The sequence below is a fragment of the Lampris incognitus genome, chromosome 11, assembly GCF_029633865.1.
Source record: "Lampris incognitus isolate fLamInc1 chromosome 11, fLamInc1.hap2, whole genome shotgun sequence".
NCBI lineage: Eukaryota > Metazoa > Chordata > Actinopteri > Lampriformes > Lampridae > Lampris > Lampris incognitus.
Window position 1 is genome coordinate 13,656,150 of NC_079221.1, and position 26,721 is coordinate 13,682,870.

The following is a 26,721-nucleotide window of genomic DNA, read 5'->3' on the forward strand; positions in this document are numbered from 1 at the left end:
GATTGACAAAGAGCCGGCCCTGAACATCGCAAAAACACCCGGAAAGAGTTCAAACCTTCACCAAGGCTGAAGCCGTTTACCTGAAATGATCATCCAATGCCCATTATTAGGAGATTTCAAATTTTCATTCATTTTTATGAAGAATTTTTTTTTACAAGAAATTGAGATATCTAAGAAAGTATATACATAATGTCAGCACCACAATCTGACCAGGGGATCCTCTGCACAAGGCTAACCTGCTCATAAAATGTGAGAATCTATCCATTTTAAATCCATTTTTAGAAATGTTTTGGGGCATCCAGGCAGCGTAGCGGGCTATTCCGTTGCCTACCAACACGGGGATTGCTGGTTCGAATCCCCATGTTGCCTCCGGCTTGGTCAGGCATCCCTACAGACACATTTGGCTGTGCCTGTGGGTGGGAAGCCAGATGTGGGTATGTGTCCTGGTCCCTGCACTAGCGCCTCCTCTGGTCGGTCGGGGCACCTGTTCGGGGGGGAGGGCTGGGGGGAATAGCGTGATCCTCCCACGCGCTATGTCCCCCTGGTGAAACTCCTCACTGTCAGGTGGAAAGAAGCGGCTGGCGACTCCACATGTATTGGAGGAGACATGGTAAGTAGTCTGCAGCCCTCCCCGGATCAGCAGAGGGGGTGGAGCAGCGACTGGGAAGACTCGGAAGAGTGGGGTAAGTGGCCAGATACAGTTGGGGAGAAAAAAGAGGAAAATCAAAAAAAAAAGAAGAAATGTTTTGCTGACAGATGGATAGGATAAAGATACCTGCTTAGCCGAGGGAAGCTGAACAAAGTACCATGGCGAGGAATCAAGGCAGAGTTGAAGTTAGTGAAAATTACAATTTAATATTTGATGATTTTTATAATGCCTGCATTCCTAAACATCGCCTGTATGCAGAAACATGTTCAGTACTTGGTTTCATTGGGGAGATTTGCTGTTCCGACATGCTTATCAGATAAATGACACCAGTATGTGGATCTGCTCTCCTGCCCGCCATCCTGGCTTGAAACGCAGAGCGCTTCCTTCTTCCCTTTGACCCGATGGGATCTGTGTAGTGACGTCACACGGCTCTATTTCAAACTCCTCGAAAACTGGAAAAACACAGGCGTCGTTGGAAAATATGATGATGGTGTGATTTGTTATTCCGGCCTCCCCAGGTGCAGGCAGGGAGAAGATTTACAAAAAAGTGCAAAAAGAGGAAAAACAGAATACTCTATATACAGGATTGCACAATATTATAAACGGGAGTTCCTCAATAAATCAAATATCTTTTTTTTTTTAAAAAGTATTACAACAAGCTTGGCAGGGTTTTTTTTTGGACTCTTACTTTCATTTTAGGAGAATTTTGACAGTTATCTAGTATCTCACCAATTCTTAAACATTTTTTATAAAGATCCCCCAAACTATTTCCTCCCTTATCTTTATCTTTATCTCTCCTCTTAGTCTAAAAGTCTTTGTGGTGTATTTTAAAGGTCCCATGAGAGGAAAAATTTATTTTCACTGTTGTTGCCTTTTTTTATCTGTACCTAATTTACATATCTATTTAACACTATGTTCTAGAAATTGACCAAAACATGTCTTGTTTTGTGTGTTTGTAAGAATATTTTTGTCTTCCTGACAAATACAATAATTTTTTTTAGTAACATTATCCTGCACTTGCGGGTGTGTGCTAACAAAAACGTCCAATGAAGGAAGGGATGGGAGTGAGATTGAGAGAAAACAAGTGATCTTTTTCCACCAAAATTGAAACTGGCCATTAGCGTATCAAGATCCACGCTCTAATCAAAATGCTCAGCTGTGATTGGCTGTCAGTCACATCAAAACCCCACCTGACTGTTCCATTTCATTTGGATATGTCACATGGAAGAACTCTGCGTTGTCTAAATGTCGTTGGACCTTTCTCCCAAGATGTCTTCACTAAAGAATTAATAAAAAAATACATTTATCAGAGTAAATGCACAGGTCAGAATGAGAATGATAAATTCTTTTATCGTGAATTTTACTTGGCCTTTTTGGTACAATTCAGAATGCAAGAAAATACTGTCTTACATAAAGGTATTATATATATATATATAAAACACACACATCTCATCTCATCTCATCATCAGCCACTTCTCCAGGGTCGGGTCACAGTGGCAGCAAGCTAAATAGGGCACTCCATCTAGATGTCCCTCTCCCCAACAATGTCCTCCAGCTCCTCCTGGGGGATCCCAAGATGTTCCCAGGCCAGATTGGACATGTAGTCTGTCCAGCGAGTTCTGGGTCTACCCCGGGGTCTGCTCCCAGTTGGATGTGCCCGAACCATCTCAACTGGTTCCTTTCAATGCGAAGGAGTAGCGGCTCTATGCCGAGCTCTCTCCGCATGTCCGAGCTCCTCACCCTATCTCTAAGGCTGAGCCCAGACACCCTACGGAGGAAACTCATTACATCCGCTTGTATCCGCGATCTCACCCTTTCGGTCACTACCCAAAGCTCATGAGCATAGGTGAGGGTTGGAACGGAGATTAACTGGTAAATTAAGAGCTTTGCCTTCTGGTTCAGTTTCCTCTTCACCACAACGGTCCGGTACAACGTCCGCATTACTGCTGATGCTGCACCAATCCACCTGTCAATCTCCCGCTCCATCCTACCCTCACTCGTGAACAAGACCCTGAGATAATTGAACTCCTTCACTTGAAGCAACAACTCATCCCCAACCCGGAGGGAGCAATCCACCATTTTCCGGTGGAGAACCATGGCCTCAGACTTGGAGGTGCTGACTGGAGGTCGCGTTCTAATGAAGCCAACAAAACCACATCATCTGCGAAGAGCAGAGATGCAATTCTGAGGTTCTCAAAACAGATACACTCCTCACCTTGGCTGCACCTTGAGATCCTGTCCATGAATATCAAACAGTATTGGAGACAATGGACAACCTTGGCGGAGTCCAACACCCACCGAAAATGTGTTTGACTTTGTGCCGAGAATGACATACCTCTCAGTTTGGTTATACAAGGACCATTCGGTCCATGTGTAACCAAAGTGTGTGTGTTATACAAGGACCGAACAAACACACACACACACACACACACACACACACATATAAATATATATATATATATATATATATAAAACGTGTTTTTTTTCTGGAAACCATGAATGGTGTTAGTAAAAGTGGTCAACAAATGAGGAGCGGAATACTAAGTTCTTATAATATCTGTATATATATATGTATTTATCTTATAATAATATCTTATATATATATATATATATATATAAATCCAGTGAGTCAAGTAAATTCTTTACGGGATTACTTTGCTCCTTATTTGTTGAGCACTTTCCCTGCCGTTGAGTGTTTCTTTTAACAAAGTTATATTCATATATATATATCATAAATAACTTTGTGTGTAATGTTTGGTTTTAGAGCACTGTGATTCCCGGGAGCTACTGCCTCTGTCTCCACATGCGTCAGACCTGCGGCAGGACCTCATGGGACGTCTGACCCCCCTCTCGGGTGACCCGCTAACCGGAGAGAGGCTCAAGAGAACTAGGGCCGACTACCGGACCCTCTGGAAGACTGCCATCCACCAGCAGATCCTACTGCTGCGTATGGAGAAGGAGAACCAGAGGCTGGAGGGTGAGTTTCACTTGGCATTGGCCCCATGACGTATTAATAATTTCCTGGTAATTCATCGTTTCGATAGTCACATGAGCCCCATACACGGTGCAGTAAAGCAGATGAGTTCTGTTTTCCCCATGGAAGTAAGTTTGTTAACGTGCATTAATGTCGAATGTAGTTTTTTCCACAGACACAGTAGAGTTTATTGTTTGCTTAACAAGGTCATTCACTGAAAAATGGGTACACTGGGTGTTATTGTTAAGGCGTCTCCGGCTACTCTTCCTCCAAGGAGAGTTGAACTGAGGATATTTGTTGCAGTGGATATCGCCCAACTACTATTCCCATCTGCAGTCTATTTCAACCCTGTGATTTCACAATCGCTCCTCATAGCATGTTTGCACACTACAGGTCTTCATGTTGCTCAGCGGAGGCCTCCTCGCTGGAGGGATTAGGATGAGAGAGGCCACAGTTAGCAGCCCTGTAAACTATCATTTCAACTGCTGTTTATTTTGGGACAAGCTAAATGTTGCCGTCTCTGCAACAGAGCCAAATTTAGTTTGGATAGTTCACACATACACACAGACACAGACACACACACACACACGTGAACAAAACATTAACACACACTTCGTAGGTTATTGAAGTGCATGGGGCTGAGAATTTTTTTTTCCTTTTACGCTAGTTATAAATTTTTATGTTTAGGCCAGTTTATGAAAATATCGCCCTCTGTTGGTGTAGATCATGTCATGTCTGCTGCTCAGCCAAGTTTTTCCTCTCCAAACCAACACAACTCTCCCTTTGTTTGTTTGCTCTGATACCAAATGCTGGTGTGAGAACCTAACAGTGAATATCCGTTTTGAGTAGAAGGTAAGCGAAGCCTCTTGGGTCATGGCAGATGGTGTGCATGGTGTTTTTTTGTTTTTGTTTTCGGGTGCTGGTCATTACTACACGGGCTACACTCATTGAAATCAATCTGTATTGTTTGCATTTTCAGGGTCAGCCATGTTTTCTGGTCTTTTGTCTCCTTTGTCCCATGTGCCATTTTCCACTGTCTTCATCTGCACATTCCACGCTTGCAGCACTGAAAGCTTTTCAAACAGGGTTTTGTTATTCACATTATCCGGCTGTTGTGTCTCATGTCCGTGTGTTTGGGTCACTGTGGGAGTTGATGTAAAGTGAGAGGGACTGTGCCCCCGCGATCCCTTCTTCTCCTACTTTAAGAGCTCAGGTTGTACTTTGCAAGGACACAAGCAGCAGCACATTTCTGCTTTTTATCTCTCATGACATCCTGCCTTCCACTCTTACTTGCTTGACCACCATCTCATTCACTGTGAGTCGATGCTAATTGGACTCTTCGACAAACTTAGATGACTTGACAATGAGTCAAAAGAAGAGCTGATATGCAAAGTGGACACCTCATTATTAATTTGATTACTCATTATACAAAATAACACACCAAAGAAAAGAAAACTTTACTTAAAAAATAAATTAACCTGTTTTCTCAGCGAGTCGTGATGAGCTGCACATCCGTAAAATGAAGCTGGACTACCAGGAAGTGGGCCAGTGCTCCAAAGACGTGACGGCATTATGGGAGAGGAAGCTGACCATGCCGGGCAGAACCACAGTCCCACAAGACAAAGAAGAGATTTATAATGCACTCTGCCAAGGTGAGAGGATTGTGCACATGCGTGTGTGTGTGTGCTCAGCTTGTCCAGGTCGCATTATTTCCACACTTACATTGTTTGCAGTTATTAAGTGTTACCGCCTTTTGCATATAGATACAACGATGGCCTTCTTTATTGTGTATTGCAAGTCTTTCTCCATGTTGCACTATGACACACAAAGTTTGGAATCATTTCTGCCTGTGTGAGACCAAAACTCGCTGAAGATGATGTTGTAATTTGATATCAGTAAACCACCACGTGACTGGACAGTGACACAATAAGATACATTTCTGCTCATTTTTACAAGGAAACTGAATAACTGAATAACTCCTTCACAGTGTGTTTAGTGAACATTATGTGGGCTGTTCATTTGTTTATCGACTTAGATACCTATTTGTTAATGCTAAAGTAATGATGCTGCTTTCATTTTGTGATTTAAAAAAAAAACAACCATTATTGATAATGTTAATATTGCTGGTGTGGCTCAAAAACCACATGCCACCAGAAAAACCGCTTTCTGCAATGTGTGTGTGTGTGTGTGTGTGTGTGTGTGTGTGTGTTTGTGCATCTACCTCTGCCTGTTTCTTTGCATGAGATGAATACATATTTAAATTTGCAGCCCTTAAATCCTTACAGTCCTTTACATGCAAACAAACATCCTTTTTCATACTCTCTATCACTGCAGTATTTAAGATGATAATTAATCCAAAAATATTCAAATTATTAAGACTTTAGTAGTACGTGATGTGAATGGTTGGTGTCTGGTAGGACTTTACCACGAAAAATGATAGGGTGCATAGTGTTTCCGTCTTCATCATAGCAGCCAAATGAGGAAGAAGAAGGTAGGTAGTGTTGAATTTGAAGAAGTGAAGTTGTTGTGTCTAACCAGCAGATGTGACAGAACAAGCTTCCTTGCCGGAAGTCTCCATTACGTGTATGTTCAACAAAAACAACGGTTCAGGACCGTAGCTTTTGTGTGTTGGATGATCACACCTGTTCTTGCTGTCTGTGTTCAGGCATTCCTAAGGCCCGGCGAGGGGAGGTGTGGCTGCTCTTGTCCCATCAGCACCGTCTGCGACACAGACTGTCCTCCCGTCAGCAAGCCCCAGACACCCCCTACCAGGACCTGCTGAAACAGCTCACCGCCCAGCAGCACGCCATTCTGGTGGACCTGGGTGAGACCTAGAATCATGTACATGGATCAGATTGCCTTTGGTCAACAAAGATAGGAAAAGTCATGGAATTTGACTGTTGCGTTTACCAGGTCTGGAAAAGTCATGGGAAATGACATTTAAAGTGTCTTGGAAACTGAAGAGATTTTTCTACAGTGTAATTTTCAAAAAAATAAAGATTTTTAAGTCAACGTTATTTGCCAATAAAGCCAGCCATCAGAGAAGGAATTAACATTCAAATATCAAGAAGGTCCTGGGTTCAGGCCCCGGGGTAGTCCAACCTTGGGGGTCGTCCTCTGTATGGAGTTTGCATGTTCTCCCTGTGTCTGCGTGGGTTTCCTCTGGGGGCTCCGGTTTCCTCCCACAGTCCAAAGACATGTCGGCCAGGTGAATCGACCATACTAAATTGTCCCTAGGTGTGAATGTGTGTGTCGGCCCTGTGATGGTCTAGCGGCCTGCCCAGATGTTTCCCCGCCTACTGCCTAATGACTGCTGGGATAGGCTCCAGCATCCCCATGACCCTGAGTAAGGATAAGCGGTTTGGATAATGGATGAATGAATGTTTCTTAATGAGGTCATTTCAAGTAATCGTCATTGCCAGTCTCAAGTAAGACCTGGTGCCTCCAAATTAATTCTTCCCCAAAATTATAAACGGCTAATGCAGACACTGGCGAATGTTATTCTGACTGACTGGCGGATTACTGTCATTTTAAAGTCATGGACTTTGAAATTGTGGAAATGTGTAGAGACTCTGGGGCAGATCTACTAACATTTTGCCCCAGCACAAACCCTCCTGCAACATAAAAAACTGCCCAAATTCACTAGAAGGACAAAACAGACATTTTGTGCAAATGAGAGTAGAGAATAGATGGCAATAACTTGTTTGCACATCAGCCTCATTGTATATGATTTTGTTTGTTACCCTTTCTAATGCACAAAATATTGAGAGATTATGGAAATAAACATTAAATGTGATTTATCAAGGCTGTTAGTATATAAGATCTTGGTGTCCGCATGTTATTTAACATGTGAAAAGCGGGTTTTAACTCATCGTACCTCTTGCATGGCTGTGATTGTTGTAACTTGGAGAAGGCACCATAGGACACAGAGAGAAAGGAGGGTCTTTTTTCAACATGTGTACGTTTATTTATAAAGTCAGATGAAAGCATTGTGTGGACGTAGCGCCTGCCAAGTCCCATTGTACTCGATTTGCTGCAGGAAAGCAAAGATCTGGAACCACAAACCAAAGAGTCATGGATTCCCAGCAATAACCACATTCCCAGCCTCGCTTCATGCATTTGCCTCCAGTTCTTTTCAGCATTATAAGCCATGTTGTCACTACTCTTAAATGCAATGCAAAGAGTGCAGAATCACAGTTCCCAAATGACTGTGATGCTCTCAGCACAAACAGGGGACTTATAACACAGCAGTTCTTGAATGTACTTGGAGCAATTGAAGGGACACATGCAAAACGTGTTTATGCAGCGCTGGTCATATTTACATAAAAAAGGTGACACCTGTGTTAATTATCCTGCCCATGTTTAGTAGATACCCTGCTAAACTGGCCACCCCCAGTACTAACAAGTCATTAAGCCTGCATTAATTTGCATTTCTGTTAGTAGACCTGGGCCTGTGTATGCTGGTGTTTGCCTATAGTACACTTAAAAAACAGTCTTGCACACAAAGAGGGTAACTTATTACATAGTGCTACCATCAGCAGGGGCTATGGCTTACTGGATCGAATGGACTGATTCTGTTGTGGTTTTATCCTCCGTCTCCTCAGGCCGGACCTTCCCAACTCACCAGTACTTCTCTGCTCAGCTGGGTGCCGGCCAGCTCTCCCTCTACAACCTGCTGAAGGCCTACTCACTGCTGGACACAGAGGTACTTTCAAACACATAGTACGAGGCGATTCGTACTTTTTTCAGTTCTGTTTTGATTTAGTTTATGAAATGAATGTCGGTTTTGATTTCAGTTTTTAATTTCATTTTGACCATGACCAGTGAAACTAACTTAAAAATAAAAGATATCCACTATTCAACTTAAAATGGCAATTGAAATTCCAAATACCATGAAAATGCCATCAATTTAAGCCAACATATACAACCAGTATGAACATAAACCGAACTTTTTGTGCTCACCTCTCTTTGCTACCCTCCTCTTCACCTCAGTCTTATTATATATCTGTTACCTCCTGCAGTGACACTTGGTAACAACGGGAAAATGCCACTATGGTCGTTGTTATTACAACAATTAACTATGTTGAATATCTCCCTTTTGAAATTAAGATTTCCAGCATGGGAGACGCTGCAAAGCACAATTTAGCATGCCATAGACAATAAGAATACACACTGTGTGTCTTCCTTCCTGATCTCAGGAAAAAAGAAAAAAAATATTAATGTTAAACGAGTTTCAGTGTAATAACTGAACCAATTTCGATCTATTAGTTTTTTAAACATGGAAAATTAACGGAAATTTTGGATGACAAACACAACTAGAAGAGTGCACTCAGTAGGGTGCAGATCCCCGCCAGGCGTATCTCCCCTTCTCTGGGGCTCGGATTTAGGCGAAAAACCAGCTGAGGAGTCGGCACTCAATTGTGGTATAAAACAAGATTTTCAAAGGTTTTGAATCACCACAACCACGAGAGGTCTTTGATCATACAGTCATAACTGTGCACAAACATGATTAGGCTAACAGGCCCAGTAGTATGGGAGATTTGCACACGTGGACAGAAAAACCAGTGTTTTTCCTGCCATTTTAAGTACATTTTTATCTGTACAAAGACTTTTGCGCAATGCCCAAATCGATTGAACGTGAAATATATATATAAAAAAAGGTTTTAATATGCAGCGCTTAAGCTAAAAATACCAAATAAAAACGTTTTGCCTGCCAGTCTGTGGATGTGCAGCCTCCTAGATGGACCCTCACACGATTGCGACCAAGTCTAGTATGAACTTGCACCTTCCAAAAAGAAAAGGTTTGCCATGTGACCATTTTAGTCTGACCCTAACCTTGTCCTTACTTTCATAACATAATAAAGCTGGGTAAACCGTTTCCACTCACGCATGCGCAACTCAGATCTATGGTTGACTCAGATCAGGCAGCACAAGAATCTGCAACACTTCCTGTTTTGACTGCAAACTAGAGGAAGTTGTTCCTTTATAACTTTAGCTTTTCTTTTTTTAACCCCACCCCCTTTTTCTCCCCATGCATTTTTTTAGATTATCAAAATTCTGTTAATAACTTTTGATCATGTTGCTGGCTGATCCAAGTCAACTGTAGATGTGAGTCGCACATGTGCACAGTTGACTCGGATCGGGCAGTGACAAAGAGCAGGTTTTTTTCTCCAGTTTTACTGCTATCAATAAAGTTGGGGGGAAGCAGCATTAGTCAAGCAAGCTAGAGTGAATGAAGAGAGGGAGCGGCAATAGCGAGAACAAACGTTTTGCAAAGGTTTTGAATCACCGCAACCACGAGAGGTTCTTCATCTTACAGTAATCTACTACTACTACTTTCGGCTGCTCCCGTTAGGGGTCGCCACAGCGGATCATCCGTTTCCATTTCCTCCTGTCCTCTGCATCTTCCTCTGTCACACCAGCCACCTGCATGTCCTCCCTCACCACATCCATAAACCTCCTCTTTGGCCTTCCTCTTTTCCTCTTCCCTGGCAGCTCCATATTCAGCATCCTTCTCCCAATATACCCAGCACCTCTCCTCCACACATGTCCAAGACATCTCAATCTTGCCTCTCTCACTTTGTCTCCAAACCGTCTAACTTGAGCAGTCCTTCTAATATAACCATTCCTAATCCTGTCCTTCTTCGTCACTCCCAGTGAGAATCTTAGCATCTTCAACTCTGCCACCTCCAGCTCCACCTCCTGTCTTTTCGTCAGTGCCACTGTCTCCAAACCATATAACATAGCTGGTCTCACTACCATCTTGTAAACCTTCCCTTTAACTCTTGCTGGCAAATCACTCCTGACAGTCTTCTCCACCCACTCCACCCTGCCTGCACTCTCTTCTTCACCTCTTTTCTGCACTCCCCGTTACTTTGGACAGTTGATCCCAAGTATTTAAACTCATATGCCTTCGTCACCTCCACTCCTTGCATCCTCACCATTCCACTGTCCTCCCTCTCATTCACGCATAGGTATTCCGTCTTGCTCCTACTGACTTTCATTCCTCTTCTCTCCAGAGTATAACTCCCCCTCTCCAGGCTCTCCTCAACCTGCACCCTGCTCTCGCTACAGATCACAATGTCATCCGCGAACATCATCGTCCATCTCCATGGATGATGATGTTCTTCACCTTACAGTAATAACGGCACAAAAATATTTTAGGCTGACAGGCCCAGTAGTATGCAAAATTAGCTGCGGACAGACACACACATTATATGACCTTTCCCACTAGCTTTGACAAAAGTCATACAGTTAGGCTGTATTAGTGTTATGTGTACTTACTAGGTTTCCATGGTAACTATAATTATAATTGCTAATAAACAATTTATAATTATAAATGGAGTTCTTGCTCACCACTGCTGCAACGAAGGTTAAAAAATGGCATTCCCGGGGTCCGAAGATTGTATTGCTCCCTAACTCACGGTTACTCACCGTTAAAACAATGCCAAAATCTTGATTTTTAATTCAGCCTCTCCTGTTTTCCCGACTGTGAACTTCTTCTACTACAGTTCACGTTGACGTTTTGCGCCAAACGCACGATAGCGCCCCAAGTGGGCCCGAGAAAAAAACAAGAAAGCGTCTGTATGAAACACTTTACCAAGCGTTTTGATTTTGTGTTTCCCCGAGTGTCAACTTAAATGTGATAGTTTGTTCATTATTTTGCTAACATGACTCATCTTGGATGATGATGGATCACCTAGCATGGATAGGTTTCTTTTCTTTTTTGCCAAGTTTTGCTGAGTGTGTAATTCATTTCCACTGACTGCTCCATGTACTCGTCATGTTCTGTGCAGGTGGGTTACTGCCAAGGAATCAGCTTTGTGGCCGGCCTGCTGCTGCTCCACATGAGTGAGGATCAGGCCTTCGACATGCTCAAGTTCCTGATGTATGACCTTGGCTTCAGACGCCAGTACAGACCAGACATGATCTCTCTGCAGGTGAGTCAATCAAAGTGTTTAGTGTTGTTATGAGATGAGAAACGTAAAGAGACAATCCTGTCCTTTGTGGTCCTTTGTATAGCTGGTGTATTTAAGACCATAAATAATCCACAAATATCTAAAATCCTACTGATTTTAGCAGTAGTTGATGTGAACGGCTGGTGTCTGGTAGGACTTCACCAGGAAAAATGACAGGGTGCATAGTGTTTACCATCGTCATAGCAGCCAAATGAGGAAGAAGAAGGCAGGTAGTGTTGAGTCTGAAGAGAAGTTGTTGTGTCTAACGAGCAGATATGACAGAACAAGCTGGTAGAAGACCTTTACCAACAGCTAGTACATCATCACTATGTAAAGCTCAGGTTCAACCAGGTTTTTGTTTGGTGGTACTACTGGTGGTACATTTCTAATGGATCTCTGGGATTTGGTGTGGTCAAAATCCACCAGTATAACTTCAGGTGTCAGTAAGACTGGGAACACACTAGCGGACTTTTCATAACCTAACTGATATATTGCTATAAGTACAAGTAACGATCGCTGTGGCAACCCCCAACAGGACCAGCCGAAAGTATTAGTTGTAGTAGTAAACTTCACGTACAAGTACAAACTCTGAAAACTATGCAACAAAAATCCGGGGAGTATGTCCCAATACATATTTATATACATTGGGCGGTTGCTATACGATGCAAGTGTGCAAATAGTCTGAATGAGTAAAGTAGAAAGTGTTGGAGGCAAAGCGGCAGTCGTGTTACAAATGTAATTGTGGTGTGTTTAGTGTTAAGGCCCGGGGGAAGAGACTCCCGAGTCTGTGTGAGGGTGTGTGTGGTGGTCTCGTGGCTGCAGAGACATCTGCCTGACCGCAGCGGCTGAAACAGTCCGTAATTGTGATGACGGGGATCCATTATCCCAGTTCTGTCAAATTAAATAGTTAGGAACAGCTCTTGTTTTTTTGTGTGGAGTCCTCAGTCAGCTCGGCTCTCATTGGCTGTTGTGGGCGTCTGTTCCCCGTCACGCTACGGGATGCCAGTCGTAAAACTCAAACATATTTGATATTATCAGAGCAGCCCGACTGGTTTCTGAGTAGATCTGTATGCTAAAGTGTGAGTGTTTAGATACCTCCAACTTCAGGATCCTCTGGAAACAGATCAGCTTCAAATCCAGACCACCTGCCTGATTCTCCTATGCTGTGGCGTGCACTAAGTTAAGCTAGATCGGTGATCTTCAGGGTTGTATTTTAACCTCAAGGCTTTAGAACTGATGAATAAACTTTGCACAAACATTCAAAAGCGGAACGGAGTCAAATGCTTTGTCAAAAATAAAGGTTTGTTATGGGCTACGAGATTTCAAAATCTAATGAGGTAATATTCAGCTAAACAAGTCTCCAAGTCTTCCCTTTGCTGTTGTGAATTTTTAGCTGTATAATCTAATATCAAGCACATTTACTTTTACTGCATTTACTGCAGTTCATATTCAGTCTCAAAAGGTTACAGAGGAACTAAACTAGACAGAATGTCCTGCGGTGTATCTTCACGTTACATGACATGAAGAGTACATGAATGACTAAACATTAACTTAACTACAAAGACAGGGGCGTCCGGATGGGCGTCCGGATGTCTACCAACATGGGGATCGCCGGTTCGAATCCCCGGTTACCTCCGGCTTGGTCGGGCGTCCCAACAGACACAATTGGCCGTGTCTGTGGGTGGGAGGCCGGCGGATGTGGGTATGTGTCCTGGTCGCTGCACTAGCACCTCCTCTGGTCGGTCGGGGCGCCTGTTCAGGGGGGAGGGGGAACTGGGGGGAATAGCGTGATCCTCCCACGCGCTACGTCCCCCTGGTGAAACCCCTCACTGTCAGGTGAAAAGAAGCGGCTGGTGACTCCACATGTATCGGAGGAGACATGTGGTTGTCTGCAGCCCTCCCCGGATCAGGAGAGGGGTTGGAGCAGCGATAGGGACGGCTTGGAATAGTGGGATAATTAGCCGGGTACAATTGCGGAGGAAAAAGGGGGGGGGGATTAACTACAAAGATGAAAAAAGAACCTTTTACTTAAATTCAGTGGTAAAAGCTGTACAGAAAAACAGACTGTAGTCTATCAGAACAGAGGCGGCTCTAGTTTGAACCATTAGTAATGAGCTTGAAGTCCGAGTGTGTGTCTTATATAGCAGCACGGCAAACACACAGTTCCCCACCCTTCATTCAAACCTGCTCTCTTCCGCAATCTAGCAGCCGACCTTAACTGGGCGAGAGTGGATCAGTAGGTGTGCTAATGTTTAATCTGCATCAGGTAACCAATCAGCCAACCATCACTGTACGCCTGCCCCGCTCTTATAACGCCGACATGAAGTTCAGAGGACAGAGCCGCGTTGTCTCTCGGCTGCTGTTGGGCTCTAGCAGGTCAAGTCTGTTACGTCTGCCAGGAGATCGCTGCGATAAAGGTCTACCTTTAACTCGACCCGCCCTCTGCTTCTCTCTTTCTTTGTGTGCCGTGCTTGTTGTTTTGCTGTTGTACCTTGCTCTCCGGACTGCCTCGGTGTTGCTGTCATTGTGGAGGATGTTTGCACAGCACTTGTCAAATGCTTGGGCCTCGATGCAAGTCTGAGCAAGCCTCATGGAACCTGATTCACACTGGAAGAGTCACGTTGAAGCTGAGATACTTCTAATTTAACCTTTTTTGCTTCAATATCACATCCCGTTACAGATCCAGACGTGCCGACTTTCTCCTCTGCAGCTGCATGTTCTGACTTGCATGTGTGTGTGTGCTAATATGCCTTTCCATTATGTGTTATCCTAGATTCAGATGTACCAGCTTTCTCGACTGTTGCACGACTACCACCGCGACCTGTACGACCACCTGGAGGAGCACGAGGTGTGTCCCAGCCTGTACGCGGCGCCCTGGTTCCTCACGCTCTACGCCTCTCAGTTTCCCCTGGGCTTCGTCTCCCGCGTCTTTGGTACGTATCGAGAATGAATGGTTATGACTTTGTTTAAGCACAAGCTGGCTTTATCAGCACTTAACTGCTGCCGCCGCCGGAGGAGGAGGAATGTCATAAACCTTGAGCGGACTCCCAGCCGTTAACACCCCACCAATGTTTTTCCGAGCTTGCATGTAATTGATGTATTTATTGCGGTGTTTCCTCTTTCTTTTTTTTTGTTGCAGATTTTCTGTTTGTCCAGGGAACCGAGGTCATCTTTAAAGTGGCCCTGTGTCTGTTGAGTAGCCACGAAAAGGAGATAGTGGAGTGTGACAGCTTCGAAGCGATTGTCGACTACCTAAAAACTACAATTCCCACCTTGACTCAGACCCAGATGGAGCAAACCATCGCCAAGGTACGGAGGAGAAACGGGGACTGAAGTTTCATGTTTTACGATCTCATTTCCTTGTGTGACTCAGCACAGCGGCTCTCGTTTATCTTGTGCTTTTACTTCGAAAACGGCTGGTAACCTGATAGCTGGTTTTGATAGAGATGACTATGTTGGCAAGCACATCATTACTTTTTGTTGTAATTTTGTCTGTGCAAAAGTGCTTTTGTACTATTCATTTTATGAAATAACGTTAAACCAGGATATTTTCCTCTTCATTAGAAAAAGCGTTTGACAACAGATAACAGAGGCTCTCTGTTTGACAAGATTGTCCCGCAGTGGTGAATTATGTAAACCCAAATGAAATAATACCATGATAAATTAACCATTTTGGATTCACAGAAATGAATATGTTACTTTATAGACCATTAATCTGTATTGATAAAGTGCATCAAATTTGAACAGCAGACTGCATCAGAGTGATTCCATGTCGTCATGGAAACAACATCCTGGTTTGAAGATGGGACTCGTATCGACTTGGGCAGCATGGTGGCACAGTGGTTAGCGCTGTCGCCTCACAGCAAGCAGGTCCTGGGTTCAAACCCCGGGGTTTTCCAACCTTGGGGGTCATCCCAGGGCGTCCTCTGTGTGGAGTTTGCGTGTTCTGCCCGTGTCTGCGGTGGGTTTTCTCTGGGTGCTCCGGTTTCCTCCCGCCATCAAAAAGACATGCATTTTAGGGTTAATACTCCTGTCTGTGCCCCTGAGCAAGGCAGTGGAAATAAGAACTGGAGTTGGTCCCCGGGTGCTGCACGGCGGCTGCCCACTGCTCCTAGCTACACAGCTTGGATGGGTTAAATGCAGAGAGGAATTTCCCCACAGGGATTAATATATTATATCGAAATAAAAAAAATCGGGCTACCCAGCAAACATAATCCACGCTTAGTAGAACCGTTGGCTGGAAGCTTTTCTAACGTTGTCAGACTTATTTTGAACGGTGGCTTGATTCTGTATGTCTGTGTAACCTGCGGGTCGCCAGGTCTTGGAGATGGACATCTCCAAGCAGCTGCATGCGTACGAGGTGGAGTACCACGTGCTGCAGGACGAGATGGTGGACGCCAGGCCGCTTCTGGATGACTCGGAGCGCCTGGACAAACTGGAAAAGACCAACGTCCAGCTGAAGAAACAGAACATGGACCTGCTAGAAAAACTCCAGGTAAGGAAAAGAAAGATGTCACCTTTTTTTTTTTTTACAGTGCATACAATGAGAGCCTCGCTTCTTACCTTTCTCCGTTTTCATCGGTGTCACTGTAAATGAACTGGTAAAGTGAGAGCGGGTCCGTGGTATGTCACATGCTTGTGTGGAATCTAGAAGAGGTCTCTACGTGAAGAGGCTGGTCCCATGTTAAACCACACTGCTAGCCCAAATTATATAATCCCTGTTTAAATTAATATTTATCATGTACTGTTTGCACTAGCACTGGCCTCAGGTTCCCACATGCTGTGTGATTTTGGCCGTCTTGGTTCTGTCTCAAGCCAGAAACACACTGGAAGACTGTTTAAGTCCTAATCGACTGAGAGAACACTCTGTAAACCCCCCCCCCCACACACACACACACACAATTGACTTTCATGTATTACAGTCGAAGACACACTTTTTCTGATTGCAGTCATAGAGACACACACTTGCCAATGAGCTCAGACTTGTCCACATTCATAACAGTCACATTTGTTTTTACTGAGACCGTTCCGACTGGTCGAAGGCTCAATCGGGAGGCAGGTGATTACAATCTTAAACCCCCCCAAACACGACAAGATAACGTATGTTAACTATCTATGGTGACCCAAGCTATTTCGCACAGACCGGTGCAGAACCTCCATCTTGAAGATCAGTCATCATGGCCAAATCAGGGTCATAATTGGCTGTCAGTCATCTGTGTGTTCCCAACAGAAGGTTTTTCATGGGCTGCCTCAGGTCACTCGGTGTGACAGGGTTAAGGACAACCGGCAGAGCACCGACCCATGGAGTTGTATGCTTCGACCATGACCTAACAGTGTCAGAACATTTGGGTTGTGATCATTACGTGTGACAGGAGATAGGCCAGTAAAAGCTATGACTACAACACCGTGTTGGTGGATGACCAAGAGCAACGTAGTCCGAAGCGGTATCGAGTAAACAATAAGTCATCTGCTAGTCAGAAATAACTGTTCAGACTGTTTCATCGAAAAATATTTTACTCTACATCAAGCACACGTTGAAGGATTACTAACCCATGCTGTCTCTTATTTTTGAGTGACTCAAATCAATAAAATGCCGCCGTTACTGCATCTGCATTTTTTTTCCCTCTGCAAGACCATTTTCAACATCCCCGGGACCGAATCGCCTTTTTGTGGCGGCTTGCTGTCAGCTGATGTAGATTTTATCATTGCCATTTGCACAATATGACAGTAGACTCCCTTCAACTCATATACAGTCTGACACGGAATTTACTTTCATCTCATCATACAATGTGACATACAATACGCAAGTTGGCCAAACTTGCACAGTGTGTGGGAGTCTTTCGTTAGCAGTGTGAGTCACACGCATTCAGTGCGAGTCCTTCTTCTGTGTGGACTTTGAACGGGTCTCCTCAGTTTCCATGGTTCATCTCACATTGTAAAGACGGACAAGTCAGGTGAATTGGAGACCCTAAGATTGCCTTTGTCAGAAGTGAATGTGATTTTAAGTGGTTGTATGTCAAAGTCTTTGCCCTGTGGTGGACTGGTGACCTTTTTCTCCCTACTCTCTGTCCAAAGTATCTCCTACTACCACTACTACTACTACTACTACGACTACTACTACTTTCAGCTGCTCCCGTCAGGGGTACCACAGTGGATCATCCGTTTCCATCACTTCCTGTCCTCTGCATCTTCCTCTGTCACACCAGCCAGTCAGTCATGCATGCAGCCAGTCATGCATGTCCTCCCTCACCACATCCATAAACCTCCTCTTTGGCCTTCCTCTTTTCCTCTTGCCTGGCAGCTCCATATTCAGCATCCTTCTCCCAGTATACTCAGCATCTCTCCGCCACACGTGTCCAAACCATGTCAATCTTGCCTCTCTTGCTTTGTCTCCAAACCTTCCAACCCGAGCTGTCCCTCTAATATACTCGTCCCCTAATCCTGTCCTTCTTCGTCACTCCCAATGAAAATCTTAGCATCTTCTGCCACCTCCAGCTCCGCCTCCTGTCTTTTCTGTCCAAAGTTATAGTGAGGCAAAATATAGTTTGTCATGACCCTATAAAGGAGTAAACGGGTAAATGAAATGAATAAACAAATATTTTACACGAGGCTTTTCTGCTCAGCTCTCCACTAAGTTACTGGTAATGTCCGCAGCCCTCCCGTAGATGGCAGTAAAACATAAGTGGAAAACAGTTGGAAGGAACGTCAAGTCAAATTTATTTGTATAGCCCAACGTCACAAATTACAAATTTGCCTCAGGGGGCTTTACAGCAACACAACATCCTATCCGTAGACCCTCGCATCGGATAAGAAACAACTCACTAAAAAAAAAAAACAACCCTTTAACGGGGGAAAAATAGGAAGAAACTTCGGTTTGAATGAAATCTTTTTTGTCCCCTTATGGTTTACTCCGTTTGGCTTGTGCATATCTGGACTGTTAGGTAGTTAAAAAAAAAAATCCCAGCTGCAGGTCTTCATAATGATCCAGATTATGAGATAACGGAGAAACCTGAGCAAAGAATCCTCAATTATAACTGAGGATTATTATTGGTCGTTTAACATGTGGGTCACTGTAAAGCCATAGGCTGCACAAGGATTCATTCACCCACAGTTACACTGCCCCTCAAGAGATGAAATGATGAAAAACCCATCCATCTATCCGTTCTTTATACCCGCTTATCCCGCTCAGGGTTGTGGGCGTTGATGGAGCCTATCCCAGCATGCATTGAGTAAGGCAGGATGTACCCCAGGACAGGACATTAGTCCATCGTAGATGATAAGAAAAATGAAATTGTGAAATCATCAAGTACATACGCTTGTACTTGATGTTTTCACAAGTACTGAGCTCCACAAAGTTATTTGTCATTGACTGCAGAAAAGACGAGTTTATCAAGGTACTTTATCTTGTTTTAAGTCTCATAATGCTCATTTCAACATATTGCTAGAACAGCGTTCTTGCCCCATTGAAAGACAATATTGCTTGTTTCAAGAAAGTGAACTTATGTCATGATTATAAGACTTGTTTTAAGGAATTTTCGTGAAACAAGAAATCTTTAAACAAGATAACTGGCCTTGCTTCATCAGAGTAAATGTCTTTAAACAAGTCCTGTAATCACAAAGCAGGTACGTTTTCTTGAAACAAGCAACGTTATGTGTCATTGGAGTTGGAAAATCTAGCTAGCATTATGGTTAAATAAGCATTATGAGTTAAAACAAGAAAAAATACCTTGATAAACGTCTTTTTTTGCAGCGTTTAACAAGTGGATCACAATAAAGCCATAGGTTAGTGACACTAGTGACACTAGTCCGTTTTGCTGTGGGTGAACTATAACTCAAGTGAAGAAATAAAATGCATTTAGCTCCCTTATACTCTTCAGCTACCTTGATTTTTGATGGGTCGGACCCTTTAGTTGACTGGTTAGCACAGTCGCCCGTGGTGCAGGCGACCCGGGTTCACGTCCTGGCTGCAGTGGTTTCCCGGTTGACCCCGGAATTCGCTACAATATTTTGGGCGGCACGGTGGCACAGTGGTTAGCGCGGTCGCCTCACAGCAAGAAGGTCCTGGGTTTGAGCCCCGGGGTAGTCCAACCTTGGGGGTTGTCCCGGGTCATCCTCTGTGTGGCGGCATTTGCATGTTCTCCCTGTGTCTGCGTGGGTTTCCTCCGGGTGCTCTGGTTTCCTCCCACAGTCCAAAGACATGTAAGTCAGGTGAATCGGCCGTACTAAATTGTCTATAGGTGTGACTGTGTGTGTATGTGTCAGCCCTGTGATGGACTGGTGGCCTGTCCAGGGTGTCTCCCTGCCTGCCACCCAATGACTTCTGGTATAGAGTCCAGCATCCCCGTGACCCTGAGAGCAGGATAAGCGGTTTGGATAATAGATGGATGAATGGATGGTTTTTGATTACTGCTGCTGTGAACTGTTTTTCATTGTACCTTACCCTGTACTGTGTTAAGTAAAACTGTCCTTGTCCTCTAGGCTGCACGCCAGAAGATTCAGACGTTGGAGACGAACATGGAGAACTTCCTGTCTCGGGAGAGCAAGATGAAGCACATGATTCGCTCTCTGGAGCAGGAGAGGGCGGCGTACCAAAAGACCATTGAACGCATGCGCTCGTGCTTTCCCCCCGACACCCTGGCAGATGTGGAAATGACCCAAATCAAAACAGGACCCAATGGGAAAACCAAACCCGCCGCCAAGAAGCCCTGATGGGTACCAGGGTGGGGCGGGGGGGCTCTGTCCGCTCAGCGTGGACAGACAGATAGATGGGCAAACGGACAGACAGACAGCTGGGCAGGCAGACACTGGTGAGCACAGAGACATGTTGAATACGGCTCAGTAGCAGACAGGTGAGCCCAAGGTCCAATCTTATACTGCCACTCTTTGTGTGGCAGTATAAGATTGAGCGCGTGATGTCTGGACCTTCAAACAGGCAACCGGTGTGGGGAAACGGTCTGAATGATATTTTTTCAGTGGTTAATAATGATTGTAGCTGTAGCACTGTTAATTATAATGACCCCAGACTGCTGCATCAGTGCGCCAAAGCTACTTTTCTCTCTCTCCAGTTTCACTGCCAGTCAGACGGGAAGATCAAACTGCTCGGCATCCCCGTTCGTCTCTATTGCCGTCCAGAAGTAATCAGTGGGGTGCTTGCTACGAGTTCTGCCGGTTCACTAAAAAAGGGATGGGGGTGGGGATCTCTTCCTCTGCACACCTTCACAATCACCTGCCTTTCTTTTACACACAACCAGTTGTACCTTCTCTCTGGTGCTGCACAGGTGGACGGAGGTTGCCTGTTTGTTCATTACCCATCAGAGTTGGACCTGATCCTCCAGCCTCTCGGTGCAGTGTTTCTTATGATGTAAAAATGTGACCGGCTGATCACATTGCAAACTAATTTCATTTTACTTGAAAATTTAATGTGAATGTAAATTTCCCTCCAAAGAGCATTGTGAAAGGCTTGTCGTGTTGCGTGGGATGGCTTCTTCTGGCTCGGCGTCCACCACGTCAGGCCCTACCCTTCAGAGGATTCGGCAATACCTCCGTTGCTCCCCTCTTTTTGCATCACAGTAAAAATGGGATGTTTTCAGCAGCGGCTGTGTGAGAGAACCCAGATATTTGCCAGTTGAGTTTTCTGCTGTTCTGTCAGAGGAAGTGCTCTGTCCAAATTCCGGGCAGGATGTGAGATAGTCTGCCTTCACAGTTTCCTGTGTGACTGACGGTGAAGTCGCCTGGCTGTCAGAGCCACATTCAGATGCTGATGTCATCCGTCTCTCTGCGAGGAACTGCAGGCACTCGAAATGAAGGGTGGAGCATCACGATGGACCAGAATCAACAGTGTAGCCCATGTGTCTCATTTTAAAGGCCATTTCTCTCTCTTCTCTCTCGTTTTGTAACCTGTGATTCAGGTTGTTCCGATTGTTCGGATGCTTTAAATAATCATCAGAGTGCTTCCTGAGAGCAGACCCATGAGCTGTCTGTAATTTTTTTTTCTGTTAGGTTGACACTGATGTTGTCTTGCTCCAAAAAAATGTAGACGGCCAACGCCTGTGGTTCCTACACAGTCGGTCAATGAGCTGCTTTTCTTGTTCAGAGAGAAGTGTCAGTCTGAAGGCCTTTACACAGCGGGGCTGTTTTTTATCATGCAATTAATTCGCCCGTCAATATATATATATTTTTAGAACTATTGTTTTTGTCATAAGTACTTTCACACAGAACGCAGATATGATGCAGCGAAAAAGCGAGGTCGATTTTTCTGATTGGCACCGCGAATAAAGGCATCAACCAATCACGTTGTGCGTAACGGACGTTATGTCACAACTCCTAACGACAATGGCGGATCTGTTGATTGTTTGAGTTTCTCATCACGCAGTACTGTATGACGAGGGACAAAAAGATTATAAAGACAATGGAGCCAAGGACAATTTGTGGAGGAGCATCGCCGAACAACTATCAGGACTCGGGAACATTTATTTGTCTTTCTATTTCATGAAATGAAATATCGTTTCCCCCCAGCCCACAGCATTGCAACACAAAGACAAAAACACATATCCAACATATCAAAAAAAATAATTTTTTCCACTGTCCAACACCAGCCAGTATTACTATCGGAACTGCCGGTCTGCGTGGGCTAGCAGTTAGCTTAGCCTGCCCCGCTTCTGCATCCTGTCAGACCGCCCTTGGTGTTTCCTCCTCCGGCACAGCTCCAGGCAGGGCCGTGGTCCCTGGGCCTACCGGACGCCGCTCCGACCAAGTTCCCCCAGCCGATCCAACGCCATCTCTCCGAGCCAGACACCTCCGACACACCTCCCCGCACTCCACACAACGACACCAAAAACACAGTCAACGGCAGACAAGGCCACCGCCAGACAGAACCTCGGTGTTGTCGGAACTGCCGGTCTGCATAGGCTAGCAATTAGCTTAGCCTGCTCCACTTCCGCGTCCTGTCGGACCGCCCTCGGTGTTTCCTCTTCGGGCACAGCTCCAGGCAGAGCCGTGGTCCCTGGGCCCACAGGATGTAGCAGACCAAGCTCTCCCAGGCAATCCAGCGCCAGCTCTCCCAGCCATCAAACGAAGACACAAACGTAGACTCAGACAAAGACAGTACATGGACGGTACTAGCTGAGGCTGCCGCAAACATAAGTTCACGCTGCCATCTTCCCGCACCGGTACTGGGTGGGGCCACTGCAAATGTGAGTTCGCGCCGCCATGTTCCCACACCAGAAGCGGTTCATTCACACTTTAGGCTACAAGGCTACCAGGATAGTGAGTACCTTTTGTATTTCACTGGAAACAGTATTTGAATCTGCCTCCTGAATTTGTGTTTCGCAAATTACGACGCTATCGTAAATTTAGTTTCGATGCGAAGTATTCGCAGGCGGGTATTGAGCATTTTCATGTCATTTATTCGTCATGTCCCCATTGTGTAAAGGCCTTGAGAGCATTCAGCAGAGAGAGACGTGGTGGAGAGAGAGAGGGGGAGAGAAAGGCCACATAGGAAGTCAAAAAACATGGACTACTTTCAGTGTGTCTGCATGGAGAACATTGTCATATGTCTGTATTGTGATATGACACTGGTGTCCTGCTGGAGAACAGACAGACAGACCGACAGAAGAGACATTAAACCGGCTAACTTAATGGACATGCCGTTCAAATATCTTTTGTACAAACGTCCATTGCTTTCTACCAACTTGCCCTGGACGGCCGCGCCTCCTGTCTCACCCGCCATTTTCAGCGGTTCTTGTTGACAGAAAGACTTTTTCTGGTTTCCTCTTTTGTACATTTTACCTGCTGTCCCAAGTCGACGTCTGCATGTAAATAGGAGGGCGTCTGTCATTTATGTGCCGTGTTACAACCAAAGACTTTTGTCCCCAGCGGAAATTCTTTGGCCCACAATGCGTCATGTTCTGTACAGCATCGCTTTAGGTTCTCATAAACCTCCGGGCTCTCGTCTATTCATATGTTCGCCGAAATCCGCCGGTTAAAAGAAGCTGGAGGTGGGTAAATCCGAGCCGACACTCTCCCTCATTGTCAGATGTTGCTGTGACTAATGGACTTGACATTATAAAGGTTCGCCTCAACCTTGTGCACAAGTCGTGGACAGGCGGTCACCTCTCAGCCATACTGATTGCTCCCGCTGTGTTGCACTGAAGCAGAACCATATCAGGCGTCAGCGTGACTACAGGTTTTGAAGGGCGGGAGGAAGGATGCGGCACGTCACGTTACCCGAGTACCTGTGCGCCGCTGACATCGGCTGTCGAACCAAAGATACCGTGCTTGCTCTCAGATGTGTCCGTGCGTTGTAAATGCTATCACCATGTTTTTGTTTTGTTTTTTAATTATTATTATTTTGGTATTTTTTTATACCTTTATTAGATAGTGATAGCGGAGGCAGACAGGAAATGAGGGCGCGAGAAGACGCGAAGGTCGCCGGCTGGATTCGAACCGGTGACGGCTGCGACCACGTGGTCTTGTGATCATGTGATCATGCGGTATGAGCACTAAATCGGCTACAGAGGCACTCCTGTTATTATCAAGTTTAATAGAATACTCGGTGCAAAATATATATATATATATGTCACTACACACACTGTCGAGCAAAGTGACAAAAGATGTGTGACGTTGACCCGTACAGACGGCCATTTTGATTGTGAGGGGTAAACATCTGTACGTAAGTTCCGTTTTCGTTTTTGCCTTAATTTCTTTTACTCACAGTCGCTGGGTTTGAAATGACACATTTCTCGTAAATACTTGACAATAAAGGGGGGGGATAAATCACCAACCCCGGGGTTAAGCGGGCTAGCTTACTCTTCTTTAGCGAATGTAGAAGTTCTCTTTTTATGGTCTCGGAGGTCCGTGCCAAAGCTGCGGGCCGCCCGCGCCCGCCGGGGTCCCGCAGAGGTGGAAACTTGTCGTCCCTTGTCGTAATTTGACCCGTTTTTAACGTAAAGCACTTCCTCGTGGTTGGCTGAAGGGGGGGGTTGAACTTATTTTACTTGGGTGTTTTCAAAAGCCGGCCTGTATACAGCGTTTGCATCACCTCGTTTGATCATTAAGGAATGACACAGTGAATAAAAGATGAATTGCTTTGTTTTCTTTGGGACGCGAGGCCTTCAATAAAACCTCACCATGCCTTGTTTTCTATCTCTGTGCGGGTTTCTTTCATGTCCGCCGAGGTCCTCATAAAGACATGGCGTCTCCGCTGTTCTGCGAGGCAACGCTGGGAAAGTGTAGGCTGTACCCTGCAGCTGCAGCGGGGCTCGCTGTGTGAGAAGATTATTGCGTAAAAGGCCAAGGCAGACTCGACACTTTTAGAGCCTCTATTTTGGGGCTTTTCAAGAGTTTTGCTCTGGTTAATGCCTTGGGCGAAGAGAACGACAGGTACAACGGTGGAAAGAAAAGAAAAGAAAAAAAACTAAACACAAAATCCCAGGTGAACTTCTGTGCTTTGCCAAGTATACGGTCCGAGCGCTCTCTATACGGTGCGGAGCGGTACGATGCCGAGTGCTCCGTAACGCGCCGAGCGAAACGAGATGTCACGCTCCAGGAGCTTCACTCCACATTCGGACGGGGAGGAATGAGTCCGATGGGCAGCCTTAGTACATTAACAAATTCCAGATTTGTTTTTTGAATCCTGCTAATGAAGTCCTGGAGGGTTTTACTGTAGATATTTTCTGCTTGTCACCTTTTAAGAGAGATAATACTAATCACAGTGAGTGGAGATAAATCAACGCAAGCGCCAAGGCAGAGTCCAGTCATGTGATGCGGAAGCCTGCGTGACAGCAGCTGTGTGCCCAGGCCACGCTCATCCTGGAGGGCTGTGCCCGGAAAAGACCGCAAAGTCCTGATCTGATCAACCTACGGCAAACTTGTGACAAACACACACACACTGTACATGCATACATACATACAGATGCACAAATACGCAAACACCGCTCATGCATACAGACATAGACACACAACTACACACACACACACACAAATACATAGACACACATTGCATATACATACAGACACACAACTGTATAAATACAACTGTATACATGCACACACAAACACACACACACACACACTGTGCATACATACATAGACATACATACAGATGCACAAATACATAAACACTGCACATGCATACATACATAGACACACAACTGCATACACACATACATAGACACACACTGCATATACATAGACACCAATACACAACTGTATAAATACAACTGTATGCATGCATACAGACATACATGCGTGTACACACACACACACACACACACACTGTACATGCATGCATACATACGTACATACAGATGCACAAATACACAAACACCGCTCATGCATACAGACATAGACACAACTACATACACACAAATACATAGACACATTGCATATACATACATGCAGAAGCATACACAACTGTATGAATACAACTATGTATACATGCATACAGACATACATGCACACACACACACACACACACACACACACACACACACACACACACACTGTGTATACATACTTACCACACACACGCACACAAATGACCGCCAACCCAGAGCCTATCTTCCACTAAACAAAAGAGGCCACATTCCTGTCTCATTCCCACACGCAGACACATCCTGCAGCAGAGGAGCGGAGGAATACTGGGACTCTGCTGGGGATTGGCCCAGAACGACACTTCCCTTGCTGTGGGTCTTATCAGATCTGTTTGTGTATCTTTATTTATCTATTCGTTTATTTTTGTTTTTTCTTGAATATGCTTTTCTCCCGATTTTCATCCTTCAGTCCCTCTACTCCCTCCCTCCCTCTTTCCATGCGCTCCCTTTGGAAGTGTGTTGTTCATTCTGAAGCCGTTATGTCCGCAGCATTTCACTCTGATACTCCTTCTCACAGGGGGCCTGCAGACGACCCCGAAAACATCAAGTTTTACAGTTTCCCAAAGACTGTATTCCAGAGGATGGTGCCAGACGCAAACTGAAAACACACCCCAGTAAAACATATCGACACTCTATAAACCAAATGAAGCGTGAAGCTTTCAACAATGGACCGCTCTGCCTTGACAGCTCTCGACTTGATGCTGGCCGCTCTCCTTGGTGCGCGTCTGACTCGCCGACGTTGCCCCAGGGGTCACGGCAGAGAGGGGA

The 26,721-nt window shown here is 45.0% G+C and overlaps 1 protein-coding gene across 3 annotated transcripts in view; it reads left to right on the plus strand.

Annotated features, from left to right (window-relative positions):
• Positions 1–24,708, plus strand: part of tbc1d4 (TBC1 domain family, member 4) — a 61,817-nt gene extending 37,109 nt beyond the window's left edge. For 2 of the 3 annotated variants that reach the window (XM_056289506.1, XM_056289504.1), the window contains 9 exons: positions 3,414–3,626; positions 5,114–5,275; positions 6,289–6,447; positions 8,228–8,328; positions 11,420–11,563; positions 14,355–14,514; positions 14,721–14,890; positions 15,900–16,076; positions 20,060–24,708. In XM_056289506.1, the coding sequence (XP_056145481.1) occupies positions 3,414–3,626; positions 5,114–5,275; positions 6,289–6,447; positions 8,228–8,328; positions 11,420–11,563; positions 14,355–14,514; positions 14,721–14,890; positions 15,900–16,076; positions 20,060–20,290 (1,517 nt within the window). In that variant the 3' untranslated portion in view covers positions 20,291–24,708. Of the gene's footprint in view, positions 1–482; positions 835–3,413; positions 3,627–5,113; positions 5,276–6,288; positions 6,448–8,227; positions 8,329–11,419; positions 11,564–14,354; positions 14,515–14,720; positions 14,891–15,899; positions 16,077–20,059 lie in introns of those variants that run through there. The other variant, XM_056289505.1, reaches the window with a different exon arrangement.
• The last annotated feature ends 2,013 nt before the right edge of the window (positions 24,709–26,721 follow it).